At 43.3% G+C, this 16,777-nt stretch overlaps 1 protein-coding gene across 2 annotated transcripts in view; it reads left to right on the top strand.

Moving 5' to 3' along the window:
• GNAO1 (G protein subunit alpha o1) overlaps window positions 1-16,777 on the top strand; it is a 755,346-nt gene that overhangs the window by 416,379 nt on the left and 322,190 nt on the right. For both annotated transcript variants that reach the window (XM_085638722.1, XM_085638723.1), the window contains exon 4: window positions 8,636-8,796. In XM_085638722.1, coding sequence (XP_085494848.1) covers window positions 8,636-8,796 — 161 coding nt within the window. The remainder of the gene's footprint in view (window positions 1-8,635; window positions 8,797-16,777) is intronic.

Raw genomic sequence — 16,777 nt, 5'->3', positions numbered from 1 at the left:
ATTTTGGCAGATACAGGCCTGAAGGGTGAAACAGGGAGAGAAAGTAGAGAACCCTCCCCCCGACGTGTGTATTGCGGCATTTCTGTAAGCTGGGTGGGACACACACACTGGGTTGGGGAGGACCAGGCCTCCCCTGTATTCTTCAAAGGGTGCTCTTTGATTCAGTGAGAGGTCGCAAGGAAGGAGCCTTGGCACATCTCAGGAAGGAGATGAGGCTCATAAAGTCCTAAAGTGTAGGGCTGGAGGCCTGGGCTAACAATTTGAGTCGCATATCACTGTGGCTGACATCCAGGTGTGAACTCTAATCACTCCCATGCCCTGCTTCGGAAACACTCCTGCTGTTACGGATTGCTTTTCAAGAGAAGAGAGAGCAGGGGAGTAAGTACTTTATGAACCCCAATATAAAACTTCAAAGACTCATACCCTAAATAACATATGGTGTCTGGAAATAGAATATAAGAAGGGGAGTTTGAGACCCTAAAAATTGTCATCTGCCAAGCAGCCAGATGGGCTATGTGAGAAGGGGAAGCTCTGCAAGACTTCTGCCTGTGACTAGGACTGGAGGCCAAGCCCTGCTTGTCTCCATGCTCGGTGAGGAGACATCACCTAGGGAATCCAAGTCCACCTGTCCTGGAGTCTGGAGCACTAGCGCCTGCCTGCCTGCTTGCTAAGGGCTGTGTGCCCTGTGAGGAAGAGGAGGGTGTTGGAGGGAGCAATGTCTAGTGGGGAACCCTGTTGAGTGGATTCCTGGTGTGAGGAAATGGATGCTACACCGATCGGCTTGTTGCCCCTCTGCAGAACTGAGTCTGTGACCGCGTGAGTTAGGAGAGGGCAGCCATGAAGATAGCCATGTGAAAGAATGTTAAGCCAATGCCTTGTGTGGTAGCGGTGTGGCGCCCCTGTGTACCGGCAGGGGCTGCCGTGGGAAAGACTGCCGTGCAGTAAGGGCCAAAGCCATGTACGGCAGTAGTGCAGAGACTTCCGTATGCCAGAAGTGGCCGTTGTGGAGAACTGCATCATGCTGACCGGGCTGGAGCCCATGGAGAGTTACTTGCGGTGACCTTGTATGTTAGAAGAGGTAACCAGTAGCACCAATGACAGCGTCTTGTTGTATGCCGCTGTAGTTAGGATGCTGTGGGAGCACAGTCACCCAGGTGCTTGACCCAGGACCGCATTGTTATAACCACCCCTCATCGGGAGCTGAAAGAACACTTATCCCACAGGCGAAACTGCAGGACAGCTCTGGTTGCTGCAGGAGTGCACCCATCGAATGTAGCCGCCTAATCCGCATGTGGCCGTCTTACCTGAACTTTGCTACAGCCACTGGAAGTTCCCACGGATAGGGTGCACTCCAGAATGACGAAAGATTCCCTCCTGCCTGTGCGGGTAAGACTTGTTACGGTCCTGACAGCCCTGGGGAAACTTGCAGCTAATTAGAGTGTGATTCTGCTGTAACGCTATTGACTTTAAATCAGAATCGTAGTGAGCTCTTGAAGCCTGCACTGCTAGTAGGGCATACCCTGGTTGTTACTGGAAGTGAATAGGGAATAACCACAATTGTTAATGCGAGGATTGAGTGCGGCGGGTATTGCCAAAGATATACTAGAGCCCCAATCCCAGGGAAGGACTGTGTAAATGTTTGTCATATTCTTCCTTTGTGTGGCTAGTGGTAGAAATTGGCAGGACAATGATTTATTACTGCTGTGCACATTTTGTGTTGGGAACCTGTGTTCACTAATGTGCATCCATACTCCGCCCCCCCCCCCCCACCCCCCCCCCCCTTCCCCCTCCCCATGAGGCAACCTTCAACTGCTCGACCACACCTACCACTAAGAGTCAAATGCAGATAGTGTACTTGGCCCAGTTACTCAGAATCCATAGTCGGCCGGGCCCGGGACATTAGGAGTAAAAGGCCTCAACCCCCATGATAAGGCCCAGTAACCCCTGCTTGCCTCGTGGCCCTCTAAAAGGGGTTCCTACAGTAGTTTACTGTGTTCTGGTGCAAGCCTATCAAATATGTCCCAATCATCAAATGACGAAAGACCAGAGCTCAAGTGCTTGCTCCTGTTTATTTATGCTGAAAACAGACATACATAGTCATATTCCTCTGTTAGTACTTCATAATGCGTAAACCTTGCTTTTCTTTTGACCCCCATTGTAGAGCATTTAGCCTGCCAGATCAATGTTTATGATGCACGTGTCATCCCCTGATTTAGCCAAATAGCCCATGAACTCTGCCCACTTCTCTGGTCTTCCTCTCTTGTCTCATAGTTAATAAACCTAAACCTTCACGCCGTTATGGACCGGGCTCCTGTTTTATGGTATTTATTTCTTTACAATTCCTGTCTCTGTTTATCCATATTTTTCCCTAATTTTATTGGCATTCATCCATATTTCTTTTATGCTCTGTGACAAAAGTTGCATTTAGTGTACCTCCACAATTATTTAACTGAAAATTGTGTGCACACACACCTACACACACCTACACACACACACCTACACACACCTACACACACACATCTACACACACACACACACACACACATCTACACACACATACACACACACACGCACATCTACACACACACCTACACACACACACCTACACCTAGAGCTACAGTGCATGTGCGTGGGCGAGCACCGCGATTACTTTCACGGCCGCTTTGATGTTTGATCGCAATCACTTTCGCGGCCCCACGGCCGCTTGGCATAGCCAATAGGTCTTGCTTTTGGGACCTTATAAGTATTTAGTTATGCAACTGTTGCATGGCTAAACACTAATAAGGTCCCAAAGGCGAGACCTATTGGCTATGCCAATGCTTTTTTTTTTTTTTTAATTATCCATGCTTTCAATCATGTTGGCTTGACTGGTTTGACTGACAGAATGGAGATTTACTAAATAGGATTCATAATTTCTTTTTTTTTTACAAACAAAAATAGGGAAGTGCATTGCTTTATTGTTGTGCTACTGCATAAATATGAGTAAAAATGGAACATGGTCAGCCTTAATTTAGAGTACTGCAACCTGTCCATTGAGAGCTCCCTACTTGCACCTGCCGCTGACTGCTTGCCTGTGACCAAGTAGTCCATAGAGGCTTAGCAATATAATACCTCTCAGTTAATTGATCTAATAACACAGATATGACATCCATGGGTGATCGGTGTAGGTTAGTTTAGTCTACAGAACCTTTGGCAAGGTTTCCATAAACTTTTTCCCAAACATTTGCATAGATGGCTACCAGTCCTAAACCCATCCTGGTATGATTGGTCTGTTTTGTGAAATTTAGTGGGCGTTTGATATATTCTCCATATAAAGTAGATTACACAGATGTGGGAGCCGGGATATATGTTGTGTGTAACAGTACATACCTTGTATCATCAGGGACTAGATTTTGGACTGCTTTAGTTGTCAGTTTGTTTTGGAAACTCTGCTGCATGTCTGTTTTTTATCCAGCAATTTTGTATATTTATGTCAATAATGAATGAACATAGACACTTAAAAGTGATTATCAACAGTGAATATACGTACACCATAGCCTGGTTTACCCCCAGTTATTGTTAGAACTGCATGCATTTCCACACACATCTGTTAGTCAGAGCAGAATAGCCAAGAGTGTAAATGATGCACAATTGCTTGTCAGCGAGCTGCCAAAGCCGGGTGGCAGCGCCCCGGCCACCCAGTCAAATAGCGCAGTATCACATACTCTCCTAATATCACTGTGTGGCCCTATCTGAGTGCATGATTTTCATTGAACTATTCACTGCATTGAAACCCGGAAGGATAAATGTCCTTCCTATATATAACGCTGTTGCACAAAGCAACACCAACACCCTTGCCTAGACCTCCATCAGAAGCTTGCTCTGTAGTGCCAGACCTTTTCTTCCCCATTTTGCAGGAAGCAACGCCCCTAGCCTGGACATCAGTGGTTAAAAGCTTGCTGAGCAATGCTAGAAATTATCTTTTCCTGCTATATTTCCCACATTTTTTAATTCATGTGTAACAAAATTCTGTGGCCATCATATCTCAGCTTTCTGTCCATGGCTTCTTCTTGCAGGATCCCCACATTGAGCTCTGGGTCTTGCAATTAGTACAACTCAGTTCACCAGTCTTGCATTCCTTTCAACCCTCTCCACTGAAATCCTAAAAAACCCACTCAATAGAATTGGGAACCTTCGAGACATGCATTTGATTTTTGAGAGTGGTGATGTAAGATTTACATCCGCATCAAGGGCCAAAATTCCCCGAATCCCTGATAATGGTTGTGTGACCCAAATTCTCAATTGTCCCTTCTTTGGCCTCTGCCTGGTTGGTCAGAGATGATCTGCTTTGCTGGATCCTTTCACATTCATCTTTATTTTAGACAACATCTTATTTACCACCCATCACTTACCTTTTCCTTCTGTAATGTAATCGATTGAGGTCCTATCAATGACAACCTTGCATTGAGAGGTTCGAGGTGTGTGTCTAAGGATACACCTTCATATTCCGGTCAGCCACATTTTTATATGATATTTCCAGATGCTCCCCCTTTAACCGTACCATAGCTATCTCATCTTGGTCAATTTACTTAAGATTAAACTGCAGTAGATCTCCCTTTTCCTTTCTTGCCCTCTTTCTCTTCATTTTAAGTTTGGTCATTTCCTTGTCCGGGGTTGTTAGGGTATTGTTATACAGAGGAATCGCCATTATACTGTATTACCAGTATAAAGCTAATATTCTTTGATGCCTGGAATAGTCATTAAGATATTAGCTGCAGGTCTCAACCATAGATTATCACATAGTTTGCATAAACCAAAACTGTCCAATATTGTCTTATTTGGGGGAGATGGGTAGTACCTGCATCTAACCGTGTTAGTGTGCATCTCAGTTGAATATTAGTGACTGTGCGTGTGTGCTGTTAAGTAAAAAAATTAGTGCATACACCTAGCCACAATGAAAAGTCTTTGCTTCTTGCACTGATTGGGTGCCCAATTTGTTTTTTCAGCGCTGCGTCTGTACCCTCTTCTGGTGTGTGAGGATCTTGTATCACTACAAGTCAGTGCCTCATAAGATGCTCGGTTTCCCTGGTTTCCATGTTCAGCAGTGGTGGCTGGTGGTTTTAGGACAGTATCCATGATGCCCCTTTTGACAGTTGCTAACTACAGCCTTTCCCTTTGTTGGGCGAGGAGGTGGAAAATGTACACAATTACACCCTATACTCATATGAAGAATCAACCAACTGAGGGCCAGGGATTTTATCTTCTGGGCTGCCTGCTGATGGTGTCCCACATTTCTCAGAGCCTCTGCTACCTCGATAAGTGTACGTTTTTATCTGCAGGCCTATCGAGGCCTTGAACACAGCTGCTGTACAAGTGGCAGCCATCTTTTCAGTTGACACTTTAGGGAGGGCAATGAGTGCCATTAGGAGCTTGTTTTCTGTACATCTGGTAAGTGCCAGAGCACGGATGCAGCAAGAACCAACTCTCCAACCTAGTTTGCTGGTTTTTAGTTATCAACCAATCAAGTATTTGTTTTTAGACCTCACCTGAGATTAAAAAAAAATCAGATATACTAGTAAAAAAGCAAAACTGAGATAAAGATTTACAATACAAAAGCACTAATTGCTTGTCAATATTAATGCAAGGCGAAACAACTTAAAAAATAATGTAAATATTAAAATCTCTAACCTCAGTTTGCAGTAACATTATGAAAGACCTTGCTTCTTTTGCAGAACAAATCCAGCATTTAGAAACATGGTATGTAAAAATCGTTTTGGGAACATTTCTTTGGGCAAATTGAGGATCTTGTTGGTAGTCTGCAGTGTTAAAGATCTCCATGGACCTGTTTCAGACACAACTTATTACATGACCCTAAACTTATTTACCGAATAAGAGGCCCCTCATTTTTTTTACTACTTAGATGGGAACCATCATTTGTACACCTGTGTCAAATGGGGATGGTGGAAACAGTTTTCCCTTACTTAGGATGGTGGGAAGCGTGCTGAAGTTACTGAAAGGTCCTGATAAGCTGATTACATCTGATAGTGTATGTGTGTGATTTCTAAAGTGTGATTCTAGCAGCAAGCAACAAGCATTGCAAAGTGGAGATACATGGTGTAGGCAGGCTTGTGAGTGAAAGATGTTTACTATGGAGTGAAGAAACTGTTTGGAGGCGGGTTAGGGGAGAGTTCTAGGACCAATAGGAGTAGAGGCGAGGGGCATTCCTATGGTGAGTTAAGTAGTGGAGAATTGGAACACAAATTTAAAGAATCCCCCCCCCCCCTCTACAAAACCAATCTCATGATGATGATAACTTGGTATAGGAAAAGTATTGGTTTTTTTTAATTGCCGTTACCTTTTAAATTTGTATTCCAATGTGTTTCAACCAAGACGGCTTTACCCGTTTCCATAGAATTTCAGAGAGCGTTGGCTTTAGACTATTGTGTTTACTTGCCTTTGTTCCAAGCTTGTTGACGCATTGTGCTTCACTTAGAGGTAAAATCACGTTAAGCCTTGTTGTCACGAACTGCCACCCACCTACTGACATGAAACCGCGAGACAGGCTGTGCTCGTCAGTTGCAGAGCAATTTGTCATTTCTCCCTCAGTAATTGTTTTAATGTGTCTTAATGGGAGCGAGGATGTTCTCCATGTACCAAATGCATTTCCGCAAAGGTTGGATGGATTGCTGTCTCTAAATTCACAATCTCACATACATTTTCTACTTCTGTAGACCATCTAAACAAAAGAACTAAAAGTGCTACTAACAAAGTCAAAGGATTAATGGGTTTTGGATCTGCTAGGCCGATTGGTATATTGAATTTGTATGGCTCCTTGCTTATTCCTTCTTGCCTGTTATTTGCTCTTTTTCCCTGTATGTTTGACTTGACTGGGGGAACGACCTTTACAACGCAACTTTTACAACGCACTACCATTACAACAAAACTGTTACAACGCGAGTGCATTGACAACGCAGGATATTACAACGCAAGTCTTTACATCGACTTGCACTAGATGGCGTGCTAACATTAAAAATAGTGTAGTTTACTATCCCAACACCTTCCCTACTGTTACGTGGACTGGAGTTGGAATAGTAAATTACACTTTTTTAATGTTAGCACGCCATCTAGTGCAAGTCGATGTAAAGACTTGCGTTGTAATGTCCTGCGTTGTCAATGCACTCGCGTTATAAAACTTTCATTGTAACAGCATGCGTTGTAACAGCATGCGTTGTAACGTCATACATCCCTTGACTGCTATATAGCGCTCTGATACCCTGATGGGTCATGTTTGCGCTATATAAAACTTCTCAAATAAATCTCTTCTGAAAACTATACCATTCCTTTCATAGCTGCAAAAATGTCTCGTCTGTTCTTGTACACTGTTATTGAGTTTTCTAAAGAGGTATACTTTGGTGACTGTAAGGGTTTGAGACTCCGTGGGCTAGGACTCTGAGGGGAGTCATTCATATTTGAACTGGGCCAGGGAAGACATTCAGTTCATTCAGTCACAGTGAGCTCCTCGGCATTCAGTCAACATTGAACCAATGTGTAAACTTTGGCCTTTTTAATGTCTGGCTTGCTGTTGATGACTGGTGTGACCAATAGAAAAATAACTTTAAGAAGCACTGTTTGGAGAAGGCTGTGGGTTTTCCTATATGTTGATATCCTGAACTACTGCATTTTATTGGGTGTAAGCCATGTGCTTCAACTGGAAGAGGGTTTGTATTACTCTGTGCCTGGTTGGAAACCTTATGTTTAGTAGAGTAGGCCTGAATTGGTTTTAATAGCAAGTCAGTGATGCCATTTGTCAGATGCCCATTGTCTGATCTGTTATGAAACGTTTTGACAAAGATAGAATGCCTTACTTATTTATTGTGAAAAGCATATGTTAAAGTTAACCGGGTAGAAGGTGAACTGTTAATACACTGTGGTAAAGCCTGTACACATGGAACCTCACATATTACCATAGTAGTCAATGATTTTGGTGTAGGTTAGTTTCTCTGACAAACCCCTAGGGGTACAAGATTTGTCTTAGGAGAATCCCTATTAATCCTACTTTAGGAGGGGGTATATTGTTTACCAACTATAGTTTTATGCATATTTGCAATTTTATGACTGTTTGTCAATGGCCTTGTGGGGAAGCGTATGTGCTACAGAATGTCCGGGTAGGTTATGGTGACAAGGCAGTGACACAGCCCGATGGGTTCATTGCAAAAGGTTAAATCAGATGCATTGTATCTGATCTTTTTATGATGAAAAGTTACAACAAAATCAATAGGCCTGATTTATTTATAGTGAAAAACACTTGTTAAACCAAATAGTCCTTTAAGGGTGAATTGTTATTATGCCATGTTAAGGCCAATAGACGAATATTTTGTTACACAGAATCTCAATTTTTAGACGAGGGTTTGGGCATTGGTTACCCCCGCTGACAGAGAATACTTGCATTTAAGAATGCTTGTTAGAAATAATGTGTATACTGTGTCTGCTGTCTACCACTGGTAATTCATAAGTGTATTCATTAAATGTCCAGTAATCCCTTTTTCGAATTGTACCCATCGCCTGGCTTAAATTTGTGCTATGAAATATGGCTGCCTTGCATCGACTGCATATCCGTCTCATACAGTCAGTTAACTTCGACATCTCATTCTCACAGGCTGATGCAAAGATGGTGTGTGACGTGGTCAGTCGGATGGAGGATACAGAGCCCTTCTCCCCAGAACTGCTGTCCGCCATGATGAGACTCTGGGCAGATTCCGGAATCCAGGAATGCTTCAACCGGTCCCGAGAATACCAACTTAATGACTCTGCCAAATAGTGAGTAGTATTTTTTTTATTTTTTTTTTAGCCCGAACATAGTATTTATAGAATTTATGAAATATGCTTTTAATAAGAATTTTGTAAAAGGTTAGTCACTTACCATATTGTTATAAAAAAAAGTGCTGGATTCTGCCGTGGCAAAAGTGTTGTGGTGGAACTTGCTGCGGTTAGCGACTGTGTTACAGCTCAGTAGTTAGTAATAGTGCATCATTTTTAAGGTTTAGTTGGACTAACTTCATCTGGATTTCATATTGCAGTTTTGACTTTCTTATTTCCAAATAAATGACTTCCCTGTTCACAGTGTGTTTATGATACATATAGTGTCTGGTTTATTTCAATGGCCGTGGAATCCAATCCTTGGTCAGTAGGATTTAGGTACCGGATACTATCATTATAATCTAATGGACACATGCACAAGTGTTTTGAGTGAAAATTGACATTCCGCTATCAGCAGTGTTGCAACTCTTTCGGTGTTCTACCTCTAAATCAAGGTTCCCGAACTGTATCCAGTAATGCCGCACACCTACACAAAGGTGTCTACATTTCGCCTGTTTGTAGGACAGAATGGAAAAGCAGAAACCCTGATTTGTATAATTGTAGCAGTACAGTCGCTGGACTCAGGCTACATCAGTGTCAGCCACAAGTAGCCACATTTATGCTTTTGTAGTTTTTTTAGATGAAGAGCATCACAGTTTTCAACAAATGGCTGTGGCTAATAATGTAAGACACGTTTCGCTACACAACAATACAATTTCTTGTTGAATGTGCTTGGAAGCGGCAGAGGAGCTCATAAAAGCGCTGAGCGGGGTCTTCTTCCCACCGAAGGAGGCCCTCGCCAAATACCTGCAGGTGAGATCTTGGATAGTCTGGAGGGGGAACTTGATGCTTGTTTCTCTTATCAAGCTTCCGATGGCCTTCAGTCAAGGGGGAAGGCAGATGGGTCTAGTAAAATGTTCAATTCGAACCTTATTTTCGGTCATTTAACGTAATTGAGTTAGTGTCGAAGATTTTTTTTTAATTTTGGAGTTCTTGAAATATCTACGAAGAGAAAATATGTTGTATTGAAATTTAAACGTTTGCAAAAAAGGTTTTGTCCAACATTTCTGCAGGAAAGGCATGAGTTTGTGCCTTCTTACGTAGGCCAATGCTTGTTTTGTGGAGTTAATGTCATTGTTCATTTGACATGGAGCTCAGTGGTGAGGCTGAGTCAACCAAACCTGAGTGGGCTTAAAGAGAAACTACATGTGCATTATAGGTGGATTATTTCCCATATGTAGCGCCAAGAAGAGGGCTCCCAGTAGTTTGTGAAAAATTAAGCATGAGGTGGTAATCAATAATTTTCGTTTGCATAAATGAGTGGCATATGATAAATGCAGGGCTTGAAAATTAATTGCCACAAAAGTAAAATAACTTAATACAATTGCTATACCCACATGGTTGCACTTTGATCCTGCACCCTTAGAGAATATTTACGCAAAGGTTTGCTTAATTTTAGGAACAGGTATGTTTAATGTATCCGAATCATTTCATACAACATTTTCATCATGTAGCGCTGGGGCATAGTCACTCACATATATATGAGGGTTCATGGCCAGTGATTGAGTCTTCAAACGCACGACTGGCATACAACTGATTCTGTTCCAACCCTGCTGGCATTTCAGAGGTGATTTTGACTTAATCCATCACTGCTGATTTTTCAGTCTCGGTCCAGCGTGTGATGATTAATCTGACTTGTCCCCACCAGCCTTTCAAAGGTCTAAATAAATAAAGACAAAGCTGTCATGTGACTGCCCCTTACCCAGCACTGCTGGCCTTTTACTGTGACCCTAGTATGTGACTGACATGCTGAAATTTGTTTGAATCTACTCTAAAGCGCCCTGTCATTCACAGGTGATCTTGAACGTGACTGTAGTGCTTCTGCTCGGTTAACCACTTAAGGCATTTTTTAGCTAGTACCACTCTATCTTGTAAGACTTATATTTGGGCTTGACAATCTTAATGTGAGGCACTTTTGGTTAATTCACAATGGCTGCTTGTGGGTTTGACACAAAGCATGCTCCACTTAAGCAGACACACGACTGACTGACTGTTTCCCCCTTATCCCCATTTTGAAGAGGTAGTGACATATGTAATAAGATACAAATTATTTTAACTGCAACATAAATCGGTAGCCAATACCTAAGTAAATGCTTTGACTGCTAAAAATGATACACAAATGACAGTTTGGAGCATTGCATTAAATACTCTAATTCATGGACTAATTCAGTTCCTAATCCGCACATTTGAGATTCACATCAGAAGTCAGAACCTGGTCACTGACAGCAAGTTATCAATGATTCTAGGCCTTTTAAATTTGTAGAAGTTCAAAGGGACACTTAGTGGCAAAGTCATTTTCTCGCCATTTTGGTGGAGTGGAAAAATGAACAGTAATCACCAGTGCGAGCTGCCTGAAATAGATTATGAATTCAAATGAAGTTGGTACAGGTTTGTCCCCTGCATGGTACATGGGCCTGCACCCCTGCCCTGAGTGTCTGTCTGTATGTGAAGTGGTATACTGGCTTTTATTTGGCCCTGACGGTAAACTGATGTAGCGTGCCAAGGCTAGGACAGTGAGAGGTCCAGGACCTGTCCTGTGACCTGGAGGGGCTCACCAGGTGTGCTCTCATAGTAAACAGTTGGCCGCTGTCACTGCCCCGAGTGCCTCATGGAAAGCATTAGTGGTAGTGTACTGTGTTTCTAGGTCTCGCCTGGCGTTGTGGCGCAAAGCATTGCTCGCTGGGTGAGAGATATTGTAAGAGAGTAGATTTGAGAAGGGGACTTGAAGCCCCGCCCCTGATTGTCATTGGCTGGTGTCACCGTTTATGCTAAACTGTGGCCTGCCATTGGAAATGAGTTTTTTTTGTTGACGCCATTTTGCCTGGCCGATCCGGACAGGGTCGTCTGCTTTGCTGCTGTGAAAAGCAATTTCTTATCTTTATGGGGGCCATCTGTTTTCACTCAGCCCCGTGTTTATTTTTGTATGGCGCTTTCACTTAAAGTGAAAGCGCGATGCAAATATAAACAAGCGGCTGAGTGAAAAAAGATGGCGAGCGCTTGTTTTTATTCAGAGCTCAGTAAACTGAGTGCTATTTAGTTGAGCAAAAGTCTTTCTGCCCTGAGAAACAGAGTATGAAACGCTTTATAAAAAATACAAAATAAAATTTAATAATGTTATTATTACATGATGCTGGACTCGAGGGCACTGTGACAGACGAGGGTGTCATTCGCAGCACTGCTGAAAGGAACTGCGTCACCGAACAGTACTAATGTGCTTCACACTCGGTCGGAGTCAACTCACTAGCATCTAACAGTGAGCAGGTCAGGTCACTAATGTACTGCAGCATGATAAAAGGGCAGTGACTTCCATTCCAGTGCTGTTCCCCCGAACGATGCTTCAATAGGGTATAATTTACAGCGCTGGACTATTCAGCAGCATCTCCTGGTCTGCTTTACACCCCCCCGCTTCTACTGTGCCTTTAGGGCGGCAGCCCTGTTGCGACATACCCTTTACGGCGTATGTCTCTGCCGCAATTCATCCAAGAATTAACTGGGAACTTTTGCCGTGTGGAAGGCGTGATTTGTTTCGAAACCCCATTGCCTTCCCGCCACTAGCTAATCAGGCAGCATTGCAGAAGGAACAGCAACTTAGTAGCTTCACCAGGATGGAGTTGGAACTCAATAACTAAGTTGCATTGGAGTTTAGCACAGCAGAAAGAGGGCGCCCTACTCCTTTCCACCTACGTTCCTGCCGCCTCATATTGCAAATCCATTGCTCTAGAAAATTATGCGCGCCGGACTGAATTAAGTTCAGCGTAGCATGATGCCAATCGAGGGTTTATTACTCCCCCCCCCCCCCCCCCCCAACCCTATTTTTGTTAACCAGAGCCTGAGTGGTTTGCTCACATTATCTTACCAGAAGCGACTGTCCTGCTCTGTGATGTCCTCGATGGCTTCGGGGGCACCGCCGCCCGCACCGACCTTCTTTGCGCTGTGCGACCTGCCCAGCTGGTTATCCTGTTGATAGGCAGCCTCCACAGGTCAGATTAGCCTGCGCCCTGTGTTGCTTTTTGTAAGACCGCTCCTGTTGGCTCCAGGTGCCTATGGAAGGCCTGCATTGCGGGCCCAGTTGTCCTTGTTGCCCCCTCGCTGGCCGGCTGTTCAAATCTTCCTTTGGCATCTCGGGTGGCATCTCATCGCCATCTTGGGTGGGGAAGTCCATTCCGTGTTCCTCTTTCAACTGGGGGTTGTGTGTTTTCTCTGGGCCTTGCGCCCCTATTTAACCCTCCCAGCTGCTTGCCGCCTCGCCCCTGATTGGGGGGGGGGGGGCGCTGGCAACTTTTTTCGCAGGGCTTCTGCGACGGTGGGGGGGGGGTGTTCCCGCCTCCAGGCGGCGATTGTCCCGGGCCTCCTTTGGGTCCGGCTGCACCTTCCCCGGCCCGGGTTTCCTCTCCCTACACGTCTTTTTTTTCCCACTCTGAAATTATTTTTACTCCTACCCTCATCAGGAGTAAATTTCCAACCAGGGTGGGAACAGTTTGAAAAGGAGTTGGTGATTTCCCTTAAACCTGTACACTAATGGGTATGCACAGAAGTACTACTTCCTGCCTGCGTTCCGCCCCCGTATGCACATTTGCAAGAAGGTGACAGTCACATCCATCACAGGATCCAAACCCTTATATTATAAGAGCCCTGGAAATTGAGAGAGGATGTTATCAGAGCTATGATATAACAGGAACACTGCCATAGTTTATCACCTCACTTCATGGCACCTGCCGTTAGAATCTCTCAAACATTATTAGCTCCTTCTTTGCCCTCTGCTCAGCCTGACCTCTATCCCAAACTCTGGTGTTCTGCTTATCCATTAGGTGTATCTTGCACCTGTTACCAATATCTTAAGGCGATTTGAAATATTTTCTCATTTGCGCCTCCCTTTCTCACACATACTCATTCATACCCTGTCCCATTTTGTGAAATGACGGCAGCCAAAATGAATTTTCGGGACATTACAAATATTACAGTTTTTGAAACTGCTGCAGTTAAATTCAGCTCCAGGGGCTAAGGAGTTGGCCGTTTCTGGGGCAACCAATTTTCAGTACATTTTCTTTTGATATGTTTTAGAATTAGTAGGAACTGCCTGAGCCAGCATGAAATGCAGATTTTACTCCTCTAGTGGTGCTGCCTGAGGGGCTGAAAATTAATAAGGTAAAATAAAAAAAAAGGGAAGAGGTCAGAAAAATGGGAAAGGAGCCCTCAAAACATGCTGTTATCAAAGCACCGTGAAATACCGTGGGCTTGCTCCTCTGGAGCAGGAAGCCCATTCACGCTTCCTGCAACATCAGACAAATCCATATTATTTTTTCATAAATGTTCAAAGCACATGATGAGATGGAGAGGGTGTCAGAAGCATGGATACTGCATCATGTTAAATACTGAACACGTATTGCATGTATTGCCTGTGGAGTAAGCCTAACGATAAACCCAGAACTACATTGACTGTTAACTGGATTCGTCATAGTGGCAAGATACGACAATATGTATTCTTGCACGACTATGTTTGCATACGTTAGCACATTAAATTTAGACTTTTGGCTTTACCAGTGCTTATTGATCACAGATTGGTAAACAAGACCTGCTCTCAATGAGTCACCTTCCAGATTCTCTTTGTGGTTATTTTCAGTTCCTGCCCCACCCGCTGTGCCAAAAGCACACACTTGGAATATAGAATTATTGAATTTGGACTGACCTTCCTGCTCAGTCCTGTGCACTGGAGCTTGGTGGGGAGTAACTGTTGAGGTTGCTCCACCTGCAGATAGGCTTCTTGTCTGCTCCTGTACTCTGCACCTACGCATATAGCAGGAACCAGACTTGAATCTCTCTGCAGAGATCTTATAGTCCCAGTAGCCACAGCCAAGAATTGTACGGGTATCCGAGTAGACATGGCTGTTCTCCCTTGTGTGCCACTGAGATGAGTTTCAAAAAACACGTTCTCAGAGTTATGTGATGCTACCGTTATTCCTAATGGCCCAAGAAATTCAGTTACAAAATTATGTGGTGTTGAGGTATTTTCTTACCTCCTCCACCAAGAGTTAACGAATATCACGTCTCCTTCCATTTTAAGCAATCGATTGAAAAATTCACAGTTAAAAGAAATACACTCAGTAACCAAAGATCATGTTTGGGCAACACATTTCCCCCAACAAGTTCGTCTGACTACTGTGCTTTGAAGTGCACAGTGCTTGGATCCCTAGGTCTAGATGTCTCTTTGGGCAGAGGGATAGCAGCAGATAGAACCAGGCCTACTCAAGCCACTCTAAAGTGCTGCTGTTTTTCTGTTTGTTAAATATGAGTAATGTAATGAAGTTGAGCTGCACAAAGGCTCAAGATAACGAATTGCCCATGTGCAACCCCTCGTGTCTCGATGGAGACTCTTGGCCATCTGGTGGGTGTGCAACTGGTTCTTCAATCATGGAATTATGCGGTTATATTTGTGCTCCTAGTATACTGTAAATTCGATCTCAAGGTACCATACACTAGGACTGTCCTGCACTTTTATTCCTGAACATTCCAAGTTGGTAATGAAAATAGGAGAATTATGGATTTCACTTTATATACTCACATGACCTCTTAGTTAAACAATACAAAAATACCAAAAGTCTGGTGGACAGAATCAATAGTCCTCTCTCTTTTCCCAAGTGGCAGCTCGTCCACCTTTAGATGTTACTCTTAATTAATGAGTTTAAAGTCCTTTAGAAGAGTCGCGTTAGTTCGTGGGTGAATGCTTCTTCTTGAGTTTTCAGGGCTTATTGATGTTTTAAAGAGCTAATGGGATGATCTTGCTCCATTTGTTGGTGGTTATTTGCAGGAAGCTTCCCCAGAACGGTGCACTTTTTCTGTGATTTAACAAATACTTTTAGAACTTTCTAGGAATATAACTTTTGGTTAATTCCTGGGGTTTGCTTCATTTGCTACCACAGCAACTCGAAATATGATGGGCTCCTCAGAGTGCAGATATGACTTTTACATTCTTGGCATCTGAAGTGTGCATTAAATTGCAGGAGTCCCTCTGATAGGCTTCTCTGATACAGAATATTGATCCTAAATCATGCTAATATTGATTAGATGTCACCAAGTGCTATTGAACTAGATAAATGCACTGAGCATTTTTCGTTTACATTTACTGCCTTCGCCAGTGCGATTGCGAGGAATGAGTTAAGAAAAAAATGTTGTGATCCCATTGTTAATTAAATCAATTTTAAAAACTTTACCTCTTGGACTTGAATGAGCAAACACTTCTGTTTTTTCTTCATGCCAAATTGAAATGGTAGCTGAACTCGAATTATCAGTTATTTTTGCCTTCATCTCACTTTAATGCGTAGCCTGCCTTGTGATTACATGGCTCCCAACATCATGCTCTAACTTTTGCATATATTGACCCTAGATGAACTCCATCTCTGTCATCTTCATTGATATTTATGAGCAACGAAAATGGCCACCTCCATTCGGAATGTTACACTTTCTCAAAAAGAGGGAATAACATAGGAGGCTATCTGGCTTTTTAAGGGCAATTTCATCGCTTACAAGATTGTTGACATTGGAGCTTACGCTGCATTTTTAAACTAAAACAAAAGCATGGAAATAGTGTAACCTTAAATTGAGCAAAGGTATTCTGACACTTTAAGGCAGCCAGACCTCCTGTCAATCAGTGTAGTGTTTATTTATTCTGTTTTGTAAAGGGGAGGGAGGAGCTCCAGGTGGAAACCCCCTCATGTGGGGAGGAGGGGGGGAACTGCTCTTATTGCCAGAGGACACATTTGAGACCTTTAAATATTGGCTTTTCTGGACCCTGGTCATTGTCAAGTGCCTCTACAATTTGAAAGTGTTCTATAAATAATGACTAGATTTTGATGTTGAAAAATAGAGTAATGTACTCCTTGACGCT

This window comes from Triturus cristatus, chromosome 12, assembly GCF_964204655.1.
Source record: "Triturus cristatus chromosome 12, aTriCri1.1, whole genome shotgun sequence".
NCBI classification, from domain to species: Eukaryota; Metazoa; Chordata; class Amphibia; order Caudata; family Salamandridae; genus Triturus; species Triturus cristatus.
This window is presented reverse-complemented; position numbering and strand designations above follow the sequence as displayed.